The sequence below is a fragment of the Oncorhynchus clarkii genome, unplaced genomic scaffold (genome assembly GCF_045791955.1).
Source record: "Oncorhynchus clarkii lewisi isolate Uvic-CL-2024 unplaced genomic scaffold, UVic_Ocla_1.0 unplaced_contig_11082_pilon_pilon, whole genome shotgun sequence".
Lineage (NCBI taxonomy): Eukaryota > Metazoa > Chordata > Actinopteri > Salmoniformes > Salmonidae > Oncorhynchus > Oncorhynchus clarkii.
In genome coordinates this window covers 97,501-115,802 of record NW_027260899.1, presented here as the reverse complement: position 1 = coordinate 115,802, position 18,302 = coordinate 97,501, and the positions used below count along the sequence as shown (strand labels likewise).

Sequence of the window (18,302 nt, the reverse complement as noted above, 5' to 3'; positions counted from 1 at the left end):
TACCAGTCAGGTCATACTGTAACATTACCAGTAAGGTCATACTGTAACATTACCAGTCAGATCACACTGTAACATTACCAGTCAGGCCATACTGTAACATTACCAGTCAGGTCATACTGTAACATTACTAGTCAGGTCATACTGTAACATTACCAGTCAGGCCATACTGTAACATTACCAGTCAGGCCATACTGTAACATTACCAGTCAGGCCATACTGTAACATTACCGGTCAGGCCATACTGTAACATTACCAGTCAGGTCATACTGTAACATTACCAGTCAGGTCATACTGTAACATTACCAGTCAGGTCATACTGTAACATTACCAGTCAGGTCATACTGTAACATTACCAGTCAGGCCATACTGACATTACCAGTCAGGTCATACTGTAACATTACCAGTCAGGTCATACTGTAACATTACCATACTGTAACATTACCAGTCAGGTCATACTGTAACATTACCAGTCAGGTCATACTGTAACATGACCAGTCAGGTCATACTGTGACATTACCAGTCAGGTCATACTGTAACATGACCAGTCAGGTCATACTGTAACATTACCATTCAGGTCATACTGTAACATTACCAGTCAGGTCATACTGTAACATGACCAGTCAGGTCATACTGTAACATTACCAGTCGGTTCATACTGTAACATTACAGTAGCATCTCTCTAGGGTCATTAGCAGGCTAGCATCTCTCTACGGTCATTAGCAGGCTAGCATCTCTCTACGGTCATTAGCAGGCTAGCCTCTCTCTACGGTCATTAGCAGGCTAGCCTCTCTCTACGGTCATTAGCAGGCTAGCCTCTCTCTACGGTCATTAGCAGGCTATCCTCTCTCTACGGTCAGTAGCAGGTTAGCCTCTCCCTGGGATCATTAGCAGGCTAGCATCTCTCTACGGTCATTAGCAGGCTAGCCTCTCTCTACGGTCATTAGCAGGCTAGCATCGCTCTACGGTCATTAGCAGGCTAGCCTCCCTCTACAGTCATTAGCAGGCTAGCATCTCTCTACGGTCATTAGCAGGCTATCCTCTCTCTACGGTCAGTAGCAGGTTAGCCTCTCCCTAGGGTCATTAGCAGGCTAGCATCTCTCTACGGTCATTAGCAGGCTAGCCTCTCTCTAGGGTCATTAGCAGGCTAGCCTCTCTCTAGGGTCATTAGCAGGCTAGCCTTTCTCTACGGCCATTAGCAGGCTAGCCTCTCTCTACAGCCATTAGCAGGCTAGCGTCTCTCTAGGGTCATTAGTAGGCTAGCCTCTCTCTAGGGTCATTAGCAGGCTAGCATCTCTCTACGGTCATTAGCAGGCTAGCATCTCTCTACGGTCATTAGCAGGCCTGCATCAGAGCATCAGGCCAATTAATGGCACAAGGGAGCAGAACGTGTACTGTTTTGTCGGTATTTCAGTCCATGACCAGCAGAGAGCAGTCTTTCACCATAATGTGCAGTGGAAGGGCCAATCCCAAACCAACCCCACAAATAAACACTAGTGGAAATCTGAGAGTATTTGATTGGTATAAGCAATATGACGCAACGTCCAGATAGCCTATCAGATAGCAAGGTGGATCACAAGTGCATAGGGCGCAGGTTTTAGGAGACGATTTAGGACTGGGCCAATTATCTGGACCAGACGCTCTTATCCAGAGAGATTTACAGGAGCAATTAGGGTTAAGTGCCTTGCTCAAGGGCACATCAAATAGTCAGCTCAGAGATTTGAACCAGTGACCTTACGGTTACTGGCCCAACACTCTAAACCGCTAGGCTACCTGCCTCCCACAGGAGGTTTCTGTCAGGTTGTGGATACTGTACGGTAGACACAGTGAAGGCAGCAGGGTGTCTTGGAGAATGTCTGTGGTCCTTCAGTACAATATGTGTTAGTGTTGATGCCATTATCTAACAAGGGACCTGTCTGGTCTCTGGCTCTACACACAGTAACTCTATACATGAGTGTGTCTTTGGTCCTTCAGTAGAACGGAGCGCTGTTAATGTTAATGTCAGTGACATCATCACACGAGGGACCTAGCCTCCAGAACGAGAGCCCGGCCTCTAATGTTAGTGGCCAACGTACCGAGGGTGGCGGGGATCCCCTCCCGATCAGAGGAACGTTCTCATAACGAGGGTTCCCTGCAAACAGCATAGACTGATTCCTATAGGAGAGAGACATGGGGGAGAGATAGAGAGAGAGGGGGGAGAGGAGAAAGAGAGAGTGAGCGGGGGTGGAGAGAGAGAGAGAGAGAGAGAGAAAGAGAGAGAGAGAGAGTGGATGTAGAGAGAGAGAGGAGAGAGAGAGTGGATGTAGAGAGAGAGGAGAGAGAGAGAGTGGATGTAGAGAGAGAGGAGAGAGAGTGAGAGAAACAGAGAGAGCGAGTGAGGGGGTGCAGAAAGAGAGACAAAGAGAGAGACAGAGAGTGAGAGAGGGAGTGAGAGAGTGAGAGAAAGAGTGAGAGTGAAAGAAAGAGAAACAGAGAGAGAGAGAGCGAGAGAGAGAGAAAGAGAAACAGAGAGAGAGTCAACTTGTCTGATAAAACAAACACAGTGCTGCTTATTCCAGACACACACATGGACACAGATACGGACAGGGACACGCACACATGGACACAGATACGGACAGGGACACACACACATGGACACAGATACGGACAGGGACACGCAGACACATGGACACAGACATGGACACAGATACGGACAGGGACACACACACATGGACACAGATACGGACAGGGACACGCAGACACATGGACACAGACATGGACACAGATACGGACAGGGACACGCAGACACATGGACACAGACATGGACACAGATACGGACAGGGACACACAGACACATGGACACAGATACGGACACAGATACGGACAGGGACACGCAGACACATGGACACAGATACGGACAGGGACACACACACATGGACACAGACATGGACACAGATACAGACAGGGACACGCAGACACATGGACACAGATACGGACAGGGACACGCACACATGGACACAGATACGGACAGGGACACGCAGACACATGGACACAGACATGGACACAGATACGGACAGGGACAGGCAGACACATGGACACAGATACGGACAGGGACACGCAGACACATGGACACAGACATGGACACAGACATGGACATGGACAGGGACACGCAGACACCCTACCGCACCCCCTCTCTCTACTTACATGTACTCTGAGGTGGGGAGGATGGCGGCAGTCTGTGGTGGAGGGTGTGGACTGGCTTGGCTGTCCAGACTGCTGCTGTAGCTACAGAAGCTGTGTACATGGCTGGCTCTACTGGGGTTGAAGGTCATATGACGGGCCTGGGGGTTAAATGGATCCTCCTCATCGATGTCGTCATAGGCCCTGTCCCTGAGATCACCACAGGGGAGAGCACAGTCAGTCAGAGCCAGGCTTTCTGTTAGTTTCATTTCAAGGAAGGGCACAATGGTGCCCAAAGCAACATCCAGGCCCTCTAGCATCAACATCCAGGTCCTCTAGCATCAACATCCAGGCCCTCTAGCATCAACATCCAGGCCCTCTAGCATCAACATCCAGGCCCTCTGGCATCAACATCCAGGCCCTCTAGCATCAACATCCAGGCCCTCTAGCATCAACATCCAGGCCCTCTAGCATCAACATCCAGGCCCTCTAGCATCAACATCAACATCCAGGCCCTCTAGCATCAACATCCAGGCCCTCTAGCATCAACATCAACATCCAGGCCCTCTAGCATCAACATCCAGGCTCTCTAGCATCAACATCCAGACGCTCTAGCATCAACATCCAGGCCCTCTAGCATCAACATCCAGGCCCTCTAGCATCAACATCCAGGCCCTCTAACATCAACATCCAGGCCCTCTAGCATCAACATCCACGCCCTCTAGCATCAACATCCACGCCCTCTAGCATCAACATCCAGACCCTCTAACATCAACATCCAGGCCCTCTAGCATCAACATCCAGGCCCTCTAGCATCAACATCCAGGCCCTCTAGCATCAACATCCAGGCCCTCTAGCATCAACATCCAGGCCCTCTAGCATCAACATCCAGGCCCTCTAACATCAACATCCAGGCCCTCTAGCATCAACATCCAGGCCCTCTAGCATCAACATCCAGGCCCTCTAGCATCAACATCCAGGCCCTCTAGCATCAGCATCCAGGCCCTCTAGCATCAACATCCAGGCCCTCTAACATCAACATCCAGGCCCTCTAGCATCAACATCCAGGCCCTCTAGCATCAACATCCAGGCACTCTAGCATCAACATCCAGGCCCTCTAGCATCAACATCCAGGCCCTCTAGTATCAACATCCAGACCCTCTAGCATCAACATCCAGGCCCTCTAGCATCAACATCCAGGCTCTCTAGCATCAACATCCAGGCCCTCTAGCATCAACATCCAGGCCCTCTAGCATCAACATCCAGACCCTCTAGCATCAACATCCAGGCCCTCTAGCATCAACATCAACATCCAGGCCCTCTAGCATCAACATCCAGGCCCTCTAGCATCAACATCCAGGCCCTCTAGCATCAACATCCAGACCCTCTAGCATCAACATCCAGGCCCTCTAACATCAACATCCAGACCCTCTAGCATCAACATCCAGGCCCTCTAGCATCAACATCCAGACCCTCTAGCATCAACATCCAGACCCTCTAGCATCAACATCCAGGCCCTCTAGCACACAGGTTGGTGACACCTTAATTGGGGAGGACAGGCTCATGGTATTGGCTGGAGCTGGAGTCGGTGGAATTCTATGAAGTACATCAAACACATGGTTTCCAGGTGTTTGATGCCATTCCATTCGCTCCGTTTCCAGACAGTATTATGAGCCGTCCTCCCCTCAGCAGCCTCCACTGGTCTAACATCAACATGGTTCATTGAAACCTATAAACACAAAGGAACCACTAGAGAAAACATATTTTAGGCCGTGAATCTCCCAGTCCTTATTTGGTTAGGCTTAGGCGTAAAGGTCAAGGGTGGGGTTGGGGATGTGGTTACAGGTAGGTTGAAGACACGTAGACCAGATACAGTGTTACCAGTGCCTACCTGCTGGTGATGAGGGTCCATGCCCGGGGGATGGCAAACAGCATGGCACAGAAGGCACTGACCGACAGCAGAGAGAAGAGGCAGAGGTAGAGGAGACCCTCCACCCCGTCATAGCACACCCCCATCAGACCATCGAGGTAGTTCTACAACACAACATACCCTCACTGTTACCCTCACTGTTAAGGTTATAACTCCTTTTCTATTTCTGGTATAGTCACAAAGTGGAGTGTTGCGAGATAATAGTTTTGGGGGGATTTCAAAGAACCTAAGAGCACCTTTTGTCTTTTCATTCCAGTGTCTCTGGGTATGTTCTCATTCTACAGACGCATTCTGACCGTAACCATGACGTCCTCTCGTGTCAGGGTAATCATCTCACCTTATGGAGCCCCCTGCAGTCTAGCAGGGCTGTTAACTGGTTCAGGTTGAACTCTGTGGCGTTCAGCAGGCGCTGGATGCCCAGAAGATCTCTCTGTAGACAAGGTATAAAGACAGTGTGAGGAAAAACACACCTCACTATGTATCCTCCTGTAACTCTATGTGTCCTCCTGTAACACTATGTGTCCTCCTGTAACACTATGTGTCCCCCTGTAGCACTATGTGTCCCCCTGTAGCACTATGTGTCCCCCTGTAACACTATGTGTCCTCCTGTAACACTTTGTGTCCTCCTGTAACACTATGTGTCCCCCTGTAACACTATGTGTCCCCCTGTAGCACTATGTGTCCTCCTGTAGCACTATGTGTCCTCCTGTAACACTATGTGTCCCCCTGTAACACTATGTGTCCTCCTGTAGCACTATGTGTCCCCCTGTAACACTATGTGTCCTCCTGTAACACTATGTGTCCCCCTGTAACACTATGTGTCCTCCTGTAGCACTATGTGTCCTCCTGTAACTCTATGTGTCCTCCTGTAACTCTATGTATCCTCCTGTAGCTCTATGTGTCCTCCTGTAACACTATGTGTCCCCCTGTAACACTATGTGTCCTCCTGTAGCACTATGTGTCCTCCTGTAACTCTATGTGTCCTCCTGTAACTCCATGTGTCCTCCTGTAACTCCATGTGTCCTCCTGTAACTCTATGCGTCCTCCTGTAGCACTATGTGTCCCCCTGTAACACTATGTGTCCTCCTGTAGCACTGTGTCCTCCTGTAACTCCATGTGTCCTCCTGTAACTCCATGTGTCCTCCTGTAACACTATGTGTCCTCCTGTAGCACTGTGTCCTCCTGTAGCACTATGTGTCCTCCTAGCTCCACTAGTCTAAGGATAACATGTCATTATTCCAAACACAGTGGCACAGAGCACTAATTAACCCTAACATGTTAAACAGACATGCAGGCTTTGAGAATTCCTCTCCAGGAGGGCTTTAACAGCGTTTTAACACTCTGTCCTTGAGAAGAGAACATTGTCACCATGAGCACCAGATGTTGAGCTCCATAGAGATCTATGTACTGAATATAATAAATATAGTGTTATTTCTATGTTGACGGCTGCTCCATCCCCCCCACCTCAGCAGTAGGGAAGACAGGTACAGAGAACTGCAGTAGTCCTTGTATCTGGATCTGCATGGTGGTCAGAGACCTCTGGAAGATAGTCAAAGACTGACACGCACACACACACACACACGCACACACACACACCACATGCACACACACACCACATGCACACACACCACATGCACACACACACACCACATGCACACACACACACCACATGCACACACACACAAATTGTAGAGTCAAAGTTGTGTGGAAACGTGAGTGAAAATAAGTCATAAAGTGTGTCATTATGGACACTTAATGGAGGACACGTTCATTTCAGATGGAGGGCCCCAGATTATCCGGATCACCGCCCCCCCCCTCTGATCCCTAGCACAAATAACAGACAATATTTCCATTGGCTCAGCCATAAGAGGGCACATTATCCGTGTCTACTTAACAAGGCATTACACAAAGCTTTAAATGGATCCTGCTGTATGTGTGTGTGTGTGTGTGTGTGTGTGTGTGTGTGTGTGTGTGTGTGTGTGTGTGTGTGTGTGAGTGTGCGTGCGAGTGTGTGTGTGAGTGTGAGTGTGTGTGTGTGTGTGTGTGTGTGTGTGTGTGTGTGAGTGTGCGAGTGTGTGTGTGTGTGTGTGTGTGTGTGTGTGTGTGTGTGTGTGTGTGTGTGTGTGTGTGTGTGTGTGTGTGTGTGTGCGTGTGTGTGTGTGTGTGTGTGTGTGCGTGTGTGTGTTTACTGGCCATGAGGGTGTATCTACTGCTTGTATATTACCTCAATACACAGACCATTAATGCCCTTTCAGTACGTTATATCCCCGGCATGGTAAATAAATACAAGGGATTTGGGGATGGAGGGGGGGTTGGTCTCTCTCTCTGTGTGTGTGTGTGTGTGTGTGTGTGTGTGTGTGTGTGTGTGTGTGTGTGTGTGTGTGTGTCTGGACTGTGTAGTCCTTGAGGCAGACTATACACACGGTCTATGTCTACACCCCACGCATGATCTCCAAATCCCACAGATAAAATGGACTTGGATCAAAGTGTATTTTTGTTATGGGCTTGAAGTCATTAAATTAGTAGCGCTGTTTGTTTTTTATCCCCAGACGTTTTCATTAACATCTGCTTCTGAACTAATCAAACTAATGAAGGAAAACTACTGTAAAAACTAAAATATCATTAATGTGTTAGAATGTGATTTCAGTACCTGTTGGAAAGGGTTGGGTAGACTCTGACTGCAATACAGGTAGTAGTGTGTCACTTCTGTTAGGAGGAGAGAGAGAGGAGAGAGAGAGAGAGAGGGGGGGAGAGAGCAAATGAGAGGGAGAGTGTGAGAGGAGAGAGAGGGTGGGAGAGAGAAAGGGGGAGACAAAGAGAGCGAAAGATGGATGGAAGTGGAGAGAGAGGCGAGAGAGTGGCAGGGAGAGAGAGATAGAGAGGGGGAGGGGGATAGGGAGAGAGGGGGGGAGAGAGAGAGTGAGAGAAGGAGAGAGGGACAGGAAGAGAGAGAGGGACAGAGAGGGGAGGGAGATTGGAGAGCATGACAGAGAGAGAGAGAGAGAGAGAGAGAGAGAGTCAAACAACCAAAGCTCATCCCAATGAAGATGAACCCAAACACACACTGTACTAATTATGTTCATTCATTTTAGAAAGAAAAGACAACATAAACACATCTTAACATGTAGGATTTGCTCTGAATCAGTGGTTATATCTGGCCAGTGGTTCTATCTGACCAGTGGTTCTATCTGACCAGTGGTTCTATCTGACCAGTGGTTCTATCTGACCAGTGGTTCTATCTGGCCAGTGGTTCTATCTGGCCAGTGATTCTGTCTGATCAGTGATTCTGTCTGACCAGTGTGAGCCAGTGTGGACTGTGAAGATTGCAGAAATCCCTGTGTTAGTCTGTTATTAGTCAAACTTAAACTTGAACTTGAAGGTACTTCACCTGCACTGAGGAACTCTTTGGTCCTGTTTGCTATGAACTTGTCTGGAGACACACAGAAGTCACTGGTGCCCTGAAGGGAAAACAAGATAATATACTGTCAGAAGTCACTGGTGCCCTGAAGGGGAAACAAGATAATATACTGTCAGAAGTCACTGGTGCCCTGAAGGGAAAACAAGATAATATACTGTCAGAAGTCACTGGTGCCCTGAAGGGGAAACAAGATAATATACTGTCAGAAGTCACTGGTGCCCTGAAGGGAAAACAAGATAATATACTGTCAGAAGTCACTGGTGCCCTGAAGGGGAAACAAGATAATATACTGTCAGAAGTCACTGGTGCCCTGAAGGGGAAACAAGATAATATACTGTCAGAAGTCACTGCTGCCCTGAAGGAAAAACAAGATAATATACTGTCAGAAGTCACTGGTGCCCTGAAGGGGAAACAAGATAATATACTGTCAGAAGTCACTGGTGCCCTGAAGGGAAAACAAGATAATATACTGTCAGAAGTCACTGGTGCCCTGAAGGGAAAACAAGATAATATACTGTCAGAAGTCACTGGTGCCCTGAAGGGAAAACAAGATAATATACTGTCAGAAGTCACTGGTGCCCTGAAGGGAAAACAAGATAATATACTGTCAGAAGTCACTGGTGCCCTGAAGGGGAAACAAGATAATATACTGTCAGAAGTCACTGGTGCCCTGAAGGGGAAACAAGATAATATACTGTCAGAAGTCACTGGTGCCCTGAAGGGGAAACAAGATAATATACTGTCAGAAGTCACTGGTGCCCTGAAGGGGAAACAACATAATATACTGTCTAATATACTGTCAGAAGTCACTGGTGCCCTGAAGGGTAAACAAGATAATATACTGTCAGAAGTCACCGGTGCCCTGAAGGGGAAACAAGATAATATACTGTCAGAAGTCACTGGTGCCCTGAAGGGGAAACAAGATAATATACTGTCAGAAGTCACTGGTGCCCTGAAGGGGAAACAAGATAATATACTGTCAGAAGTCACTGGTGCCCTGAAGGGGAAACAAGATAATATACTGTCAGAAGTCACTGGTGCCCTGAAGGGGAAACAAGATAATATACTGTCAGAAGTCACTGGTGCCCTGAAGGGGAAACAAGATAATATACTGTCAGAAGTCACTGGTGCCCTGAAGGGGAAACAAGATAATATACTGTCAGAAGTCACTGGTGCCCTGAAGGGGAAACAAGATAATATACTGTCAGAAGTCACCGGTGCCCTGAAGGGGAAACAAGATAATATACTGTCAGAAGTCACTGGTGCCCTGAAGGGAAAACAAGATAATATACTGTCAGAAGTCACTGGTGCCCTGAAGGGGAAACAAGATAATATACTGTCAGAAGTCACCGGTGCCCTGAAGGGGAAACAAGATAATATACTGTCAGAAGTCACTGGTGCCCTGAAGGGGAAACAAGATAATATACTGTCAGAAGTCACTGGTGCCCTGAAGGGGAAACAAGATAATATACTGTCAGAAGTCACCGGTGCCCTGAAGGGGAAACAAGATAATATACTGTCAGAAGTCACTGGTGCCCTGAAGGGGAAACAAGATAATATACTGTCAGAAGTCACTGGTGCCCTGAAGGGGAAACAAGATAATATACTGTCAGTGTTGGAGTCAACTCCATTCAAAATGGACAGTGATCTTACAGAACAAAGAAAATTGAGGACCCGTCATAAACACTTCAGACTCAAATCCTTTCCCAGAATCTCAATGACTGTTTTGTTTTATAAGACAGTCGATGGAGGCTGTGACAGAAAATAACATATTGTCAAAGTAAATCAACTATAGATCACACAAGAGGGCTGTTAGTAACAACAGTCTACATGCCTCTTTAACCTGTGCTGAACGTAGCAGAACCAACCATGGCATACAGTCTGTGTGTGTGTGTGTGTGTGTGTGTGTGTGTGTGTGTGGTTAGTGCTATCCGGGATCCTTGGGACATCCCAACCCTAAACTCTAACCATAACCCTAACCTTAACCCTTACCTCAACCATTTCACATTTCAACTTTAATGGGGTGACCTCAGAGTTAGATGTCCCAGGGAACCCAGATAGCAAGGACCGTGCATGCGTGTGCGTGTTTGTGTGTGTAGGGAGAGAGCCTGTTGATGTGCATGCATAAGCAGTTACTGGCAGGCCCCAAAAAATCCCCATCCCCATAGAAATACAATGACATGTCTAGAAGTTTAGAGGTAATCTATATAGTCATGATCTATTGACATTATATTTCCATGACCAAATATTTATCTCCCTCTCTTATTGTTGGGAGAGGAGGAGTTGAGGAGGAGCAATGATCTGGGTTGAGGAGGAGGAGGAGGAGGAACAATGATCTGGGTTGAGGAGGAGGAGGAGGAGGAACAATGATCTGGGTTGAGGAGGAGGAAGAACAATGATCGGGGTTGAGGAGGAACCTCCTTTTTGGCCTGCCAGTAATTGCTTATGCATGCACATCAACAGGCTGAGGGTTGAAGAGGAGGAGGAACAATGATCTGGGTTGAGGAGGAGGAGGAGGAGGAACAATATTCTGGGTTGAGGAGGAGGAGGAGGAACAATGATCTGGTTTGAGGAGGAGGGGGAACAATGATCTGGTTTGAGGAGGAGGAGGAGGAGGAGGAACAATGATCTGGGTTGAGGAGGAGGAGGAGGAACAATGATCTGGGTTGAGGAGGAGGAGGAACAATGATCGGGGTTGAGGAGGAACCTCCTTTTTGGCCTGCCAGTAATTTCTTATGCATGCACATCAACAGGCTGAGGGTTGAAGAGGAGGAGGAACAATGATCTGGGTTGAGGAGGAGGAGGAGGAGGAACAATATTCTGGGTTGAGGAGGAGGAGGAGGAACAATGATCTGGTTTGAGGAGGAGGGGGAACAATGATCTGGTTTGAGGAGGAGGAGGAGGAGGAGGAACAATGATCTGGGTTGAGGAGGAGGAGGAGGAACAATGATCTGGGTTGAGGAGGAGGAGGAACAATGATCGGGGTTGAGGAGGAACCTCCTTTTTGGCCTGCCAGTAATTTCTTATGCATGCACATCAACAGGCTGAGGGTTGAAGAGGAGGAGGAACAATGATCTGGGTTGAGGAGGAGGAGGAGGAGGAACAATATTCTGGGTTGAGGAGGAGGAGGAGGAACAATGATCTGGTTTGAGGAGGAGGGGGAACAATGATCTGGTTTGAGGAGGAGGAGGAGGAGGAGGAACAATGATCTGGGTTGAGGAGGAGGAGGAGGAACAATGATCTGGGTTGAGGAGGAGGAGGAGAAGGAGGAGGAACAATGATCTGGTTTGAGGAGGAGAGGGAACAATGATCTGGTTTGAGGAGGTGGAGGAGGAGGAGGAGGAGGAACAATGATCTGGGTTGAGGAGGAGGAGGAACAATGATCTGGGTTGAGGAGGAGGAGGAGGAACAATGATCTGGTTTGAGGAGGAGGAGGAACAATGATCTGGTTTGAGGAGGAGGAGGAACAATGATCTGTTTCGAGGACGAGGAGGAACAATGATCTTGTGGATAAACTGGTCAGTGATGTCAACATGGCATGCATTACTGTAATTCTGACTGTTGTTGTGATACTGTTGCAGGGTATTTTCTGGTCAAATAAATGTAGACTCATGATTTCCTCATGTCACTCAATCCCTCCCTCCCTCCCTCCCTCCCTCCCTCTCTCCTGCCTGCGTCAGAAGCACAGCTGCCCAGCCTCTGGATAATCCTAGTCCCATCATGCTGGCTCCTCTCTGCGATGGAGGGAGTGGGGAGAGGGATCCTGAATGGCCCTGTTATTAACAAAGTCTGTCCCATTAACCCCACTAAGACTAGACATACTGTAGACATACACATACACTACATGGCCAGGAGGAGGAGGAGGAACAATGATCTGGTTTGAGGAGGAGGAGGAGGAGGAACAATGATCTGGTTTGAGTAGGAGGAGGAACAATAATCTGGTTTGAGTAGGAGGAGGAACAATGATCTGGTTTGAGTAGGAGGAGGAACAATGATTTGGGTTGAGGAGGAGGAGGAACAATGATCTGGTTTGAGTAGGAGGAGGAACAATGATCTGGTTTGAGTAGGAGGAGGAACAATGATCTGGTTTGAGTAGGAGGAGGAACAATGATTTGGGTTGAGGAGGAGGAGGAAAAATTATCTGGTTTGAGTAGGAGGAGGAACAATGATCTGGTTTGAGTAGGAGGAGGAACAATGATTTGGTTTGAGTAGGAGGAGGAACAATGATTTGGGTTGAGGAGGAGGAGGAACAATGATCTGGTTTGAGTAGGAGGAGGAACAATGATTTGGATTGAGGAGGAGGAGGAAAAATGATCTGGTTTGAGGAGGAGGAGAAGGAGGAGGAGGAGGAGGAACAATGATCTGGGTTGAGGAGGAGGAGGAACAATGATTTGGGTTGAGGAAGAGGAGGAACAATGATCTGGTTTGAGGAGGAGGAGAAGGAGGAGGAGGAACAATGATCTGGGTTGAGGAGGAGGAGGAACAATGATCTGGTTTGAGGAGGAGGAGGAACAATGATTTGGGTTGAGGAGGAGGAGGAACAATGATCTGGTTCGAGGAGGAGGAACAATGATCTGGTTTGAGGAGGAGGAGGAGGAACAATGATTTGGGTTGAGGAGGAGGATGAACAATGATCTGGTTCGAGGAGGAGGAACAATGATCTGGTTCGAGGAGGAGGAACAATGATCTGGTTTGAGGAGGAGGAGGAGGAGGAACAATGATCTGGTTGGAGGAGGAGGAGGAGGAGGAACAATGATCTGGGTTGAGGAGGAGGAGGAGGAGGAGGAGGAGGAACAATGATCTGGTTTGAGGAGGAGCGGGAACAATGATCTTGTGGATAAACTGGTCAGTGATGTCAACATGGCATGCATTACTGTAATTCTGACTGTTGTTGTGATACTGTTGCAGGGTATTTTCTGGTCAAATAAATGTAGACTCATGATTTCCTCATGTCACTCAATCCCTCCTCTCCCTCCCTCCTCTCTCCTCCCTCCCTCTCCCTCCTCTCTCTCCCTCCCTCCCTCCCTCCCTCCCTCCCTCTCTCTCTCTCTCTCTCCCTCCCTCCCTCCCTCCCCCTCTCCCTCCCTCTCTCCCTCCCTCCTGCCTGCGTCAGAAGCACAGCTGCCCAGCCTCTGGATAATCCTAGTCCCATCATGCTGGCTCCTCTCTGCGATGGAGGGAGTGGGGAGAGGGATCCTGAATGGCCCTGTTATTAACAAAGTCTGCCCTATTAACCCCACTAAGACTAGACATACTGTAGACACATACACTACATGGCCAGTATGTGGACACCTGCTCCTCAAACATCTCATTCCAAAATCATGGGCATTAATATGGAGTTGGTCCCCCCTTTGCTGCTATAACAGCTACCACTCTTCTGGGAAGACCTTCCACTAGATGTTGGAACATTGCTGTGGGGACTACACTTCAGCCACAAGAGCAATAGTGAGGTCGGGCACTGATGTTGGGTGATTAGGCCTGGCTCGCAGTCGGTGTTCCAATTCATCCCAAAGGTGTTCGATGGAGTTGAGGTCAGGCTCTGTGCAAGCCAGTCAAGTTCTTCCAGCTTGTGTGGCCTACCACTTTGTGGCTGAGCCGTTGTTGCTCCTAGACGTTTCCACTTCACAATAACAGCACTTACGGTTGACCAGGGCAGTGCTAGCAGGGCAGACATTTAATGAACTGCCTTGGAGGAAAGGTATCATCCTATGACGGTGTCACATTGAAAGTCACTGAGCTCTTCATTAAATCCATTCTACTGCCAATGTTTGTATATGGTGTATGTATGGATAAATGCTCGACTTTATATACCTGTCAGCAATGGGTGTGGCTGAACTACCTGAATACACTCATTTGAAAGGGTGTCCACATACTTTTGCATAGATAGTGTATGTGTAGGACAGGTCATAGTTTGGTTGTTATCTGGCCAGATAATCAGATTATAACCAGTGAAAGACGTAAAAAAAACTATAATTTTGCAATCAGAACACAACCTGACCATGACATCACAAAAGACATAAGAATGAGATCACTTGAATCAGTTTTTTAATTCGAGCATGTTTGGAGATGACGGGACAGAACAGACACTCACCACGGCAGTAGCAGTGCCTGCTCCTAGTGATGCCCAGCTCAGGACCAGAGATATCACCCCAAACACCATGATCCTGAAACAGACAGAGAGAGAGAGAGCGAGAGAGAGAGAGAGAGAAACAGGGAGAGAGAGAGAGAGAGAGAAACAGGGAGTGAGAGAGAGAGACAGGGAGAGGTAGAGAGAGAGAGAGAAACAGGGAGAGGTAGAGAGAGAGAAAGAGAGAAACAGGGAGAGGTAGAGAGAGAAAGAGAGAAACAGGGAGAGGTAGAGAGAGAGAAAGAGAGAAACAGGGAGAGGTAGAGAGAGAGAAAGAGAGAAAAAGGAGAGGTAGAGCGAGACAGAAAGAGAGAAACAGGGAGAGGTAGAGAGAGAGAGATAGAAAGAGAGAAACAGGGAGAGGTAGAGAGAGAGAGAGACAGAAAGAAAGAAACAGGGAGAGGTAGAGAGAGAGAGAGAAAGAGAGAAACAGGGAGAGGTAGAGAGAGAGAGATAGAAAGAGAGAAACAGGGAGAGGTAGAGAGAGAGAGACAGAAAGAGAGAAACAGGGAGAGGTAGAGAGAGAGAGATAGAAAGAGAGAAACAGGGAGAGGTAGAGAGAGAGAAAGAGAGAAACAGGGAGAGGTAGAGAGAGAGAAAGAGAGAAACAGGGAGAGGTAGAGCGAGACAGAAAGAGAGAAACAGGGAGAGGTATAGAGAGAGAGAGAGAGAGAGAGAGAGAGAAAGAGAGAGACAGGGAGAGGTAGAGAGATAGAAAGAGAGAAACAGGGAGAGGTAGAGAGAGAGAGACAGAAAGAGAGAAACAGGGAGAGGTAGAGAGATAGAAAGAGAGAAACAGGGAGAGGTAGAGAGAGAGAGACAGAAAGAGAGAAACAGGGAGAGGTAGAGAGAGAGATAGAAAGAGAGAAACAGGGAGATGTAGAGAGAGAGATAGAAAGAGAGAAACAGGGAGATGTAGAGAGAGAGAGAGAGAGAAAGAGAGAAACAGGGAGAGGTAGAGAGAGAAGACAGAAAGAGAGAAACAGGGAGAGGTAGAGAGAGAAGACAGAAAGAGAGAAACAGGGAGAGGTAGAGAGAGAAGACAGCAGCAGAAAGATAAATAGATTGAGTAAGAAAGCAAAGGGCTCCCAGATGGTTGTTAAAAGGCTGGGGATGGTTTCAGCTCATATCTCTCCTCTGGTAGTCTTACAGCAGCAGTAGAGTGGCTGAAAGCTCTTGATAATGAGTTAAGGGTATAGTAGTACACATACTGGAGAGCAGGCCGGTCGATAGACATTAGTGGACACCATCAGAGAGAAGAAGAGAAGTCTTCAGCAGAACTGTTCAACATCACTGGTACAGTCAGACACAGACATATTAAAGGGGAATGAGATTTGAGGATAATTACTGGGATGTTGTTGACTTGTTTAAACTTTGCTGCTGGACACAGATATTGAATAGTGAGGTTGGTTTCTTGTCAAGTTTTGTGTCGAGTCTATATAACTGGGCTATTGTGTCCATTGTCCAGAGGGGGTAAGAAACCACCTCTACAGTAACCTACTGTATGTGGTTGGTAGTCACCACAGCTCTACAGTAACCTATTGTATGTGGTTGGTAGTCACCTCAGAACTACAGTAACTGTTACTGTATGTGGTTGGTAGTCACCACAGCTCTACAGTAACTTACTGTATGTGGTTGGTAGTCACTTTAGAACTACAGTAACTGTTACTGTATGTGGTTGGTAGTCATCTCATCTCTACAGTAACCTACTGTATGTGGTTGGTAGTCATCTCAGCTCTACAGTAACCTATTGTATGTGGTTGGTAGTCACCTCAGAACTACAGTAACTGTTACTGTATGTGGTTGGTAGTCACCTCAGCTCTACAGTAACTTACTGTATGTGGTTGGTAGTCACCTCAGAACTACAGTAACTGTTACTGTATGTGGTTGGTAGTCATCTCAGAACTACAGTAACTTACTGTATGTGGTTGGTAGTCACTTCAGAACTACAGTAACTGACTGTATGTGGTTGGTAGTCACCTCAGAACTACAGTAACTTACTGTACGTGGTTGGTAGTCACCTCAGAACTACAGTAACTTACTGTACGTGGTTGGTAGTCGTCTCAGGGGAGATGGGTGATGAGATAATATGTGTTAATGTGTCTGTGTTAAAACCTGTCCATATCTGCTGATCAGCTCTACACAGAGCAGAGTGGGTACCAGTTACTTACATGGTGAGTAGCCACCGGGACTGCTTTGCCACCCCCAGACAGGCCACCAGGCATATAACCAGGTCTAGGATCAGCAGTAGCAGGTAGGTCAGCCACCTAGAGAACAGAGAGGGCACAGTGTTACAGGTCTAGGATCAGCAGTAGCAGATAGGTCAGCCACCTAGAGAACAGAGAGGGCACAGTGTTACAGGTCTAGGATCAGCAGTAGCAGGTAGGTCAGCCACCTAGAGAACAGAGAGGGCACAGTGTTACAGGTCTAGGATCAGCAGTAGCAGGTATGTCAGCCACCTAGAGAACAGAGAGGGCACAGTGTTACAGGTCTAGGATCAGCAGTAGCAGATAGGTCAGCCACCTAGAGAACAGAGAGGGCACAGTGTTACAGGTCTAGGATCAGCAGTAGCAGGTATGTCAGCCACCTAGAGAACAGAGAGGGCACAGTGTTACAGGTCTAGGATCAGCAGTAGCAGGTATGTCAGCCACCTAGAGAACAGAGAGGGCACAGTGTTACAGGTCTAGGATCAGCAGTAGCAGATAGGTCAGCCACCTAGAGAACAGAGAGGGCACAGTGTTACAGGTCTGGGATCAGCAGTAGCAGGTAGAAGGGAGGGGGAACGAGCACCAAAACAAAGGCGCTGCAGATATGACCCAGGTACGGAGATGAAACTAGAGGTTTCTGTCTGAACGCTTGGATCAGGTGCCTCAGAGGGAGAGAATGCCTCTATACTGTGAGTGTGATGTTTACTGTTCGGTTCTTTATTTCACCTCTGTGTGAATTGAAATTAAAAGGTTGTTTGAGTTTGAGTGAGTCTGTCTGTCTGTCTGTCTGTCTGTGGTCACATCTTTGTGTGTGTGTGTGTGTGTGTGTGTGTGTGTGTGTGTGTGTGTGTGTGTGCGCCTGTCTGTCTGCCAGTCTGTGTGTGTGTGTGTGTGTGTGTGTGTGTGTGTCTGTGTGTGTGTGTTAGTCTCTTAGTTAGATCTGCAGCAGGTCATTTCCAGTCTGTCATCAGTGTGTGTGTGTGTGTGTGTGTGTGTGTGTGTGTGTGTGTGTGTGTGTGTGTGTTAGTCTCTTAGTTAGATCTGCAGCAGGTCATTTCCAGTACATTAAGTTAATAATTGAACAGGACAAATCCATGGACATAGATAATAGGAACTAACCTCTCTGTCTGTCTGTCTGTCTGTCTGTCTGTCTGTCTGTCTGTCTGTCTGTCTGTCTGTCTGTCTGTCTCTCTGTCTGTCTGTCTGTCTGTCTGTCTGTCTGTCTGTCTTTCTTCTATGTAAATGTGTATTTGCAGTATGTATGTGTGTGTGTGTGTGTGTGTGTGTTTGTGTGTGTGTGTGTGTGTGTGTGTGTGTGTGTGTGTGTGTGTGTGTGTGTATGTGTGTGTGTGTGGTGTCCACATAAAGCCACGTTTCCACTGCACTGGCCCCTGTGGAAAAATCATGAAGCTTCTAGCTTTCAATAAGAGGGATGTTGAGGTCAAAGTGCAAACCTACAGTCAC

General features: G+C 47.7%; 1 protein-coding gene across 1 annotated transcript in view; it reads right to left on the bottom strand.

Moving 5' to 3' along the window:
- Window positions 1-18,302, bottom strand: part of LOC139402155 (protein tweety homolog 2-like) — an 87,303-nt gene that overhangs the window by 9,436 nt on the left and 59,565 nt on the right. Inside the window, exons 5-13 of the mRNA XM_071146242.1 lie at window positions 16,803-16,898; window positions 14,596-14,668; window positions 8,475-8,544; window positions 7,737-7,792; window positions 6,551-6,643; window positions 5,424-5,516; window positions 5,048-5,190; window positions 3,181-3,366; window positions 2,073-2,151 (exon numbers count right to left, since the gene is read on the bottom strand). Of these exons, the coding sequence (XP_071002343.1) occupies window positions 2,073-2,151; window positions 3,181-3,366; window positions 5,048-5,190; window positions 5,424-5,516; window positions 6,551-6,643; window positions 7,737-7,792; window positions 8,475-8,544; window positions 14,596-14,668; window positions 16,803-16,898 (889 nt within the window). The remainder of the gene's footprint in view (window positions 1-2,072; window positions 2,152-3,180; window positions 3,367-5,047; window positions 5,191-5,423; window positions 5,517-6,550; window positions 6,644-7,736; window positions 7,793-8,474; window positions 8,545-14,595; window positions 14,669-16,802; window positions 16,899-18,302) is intronic.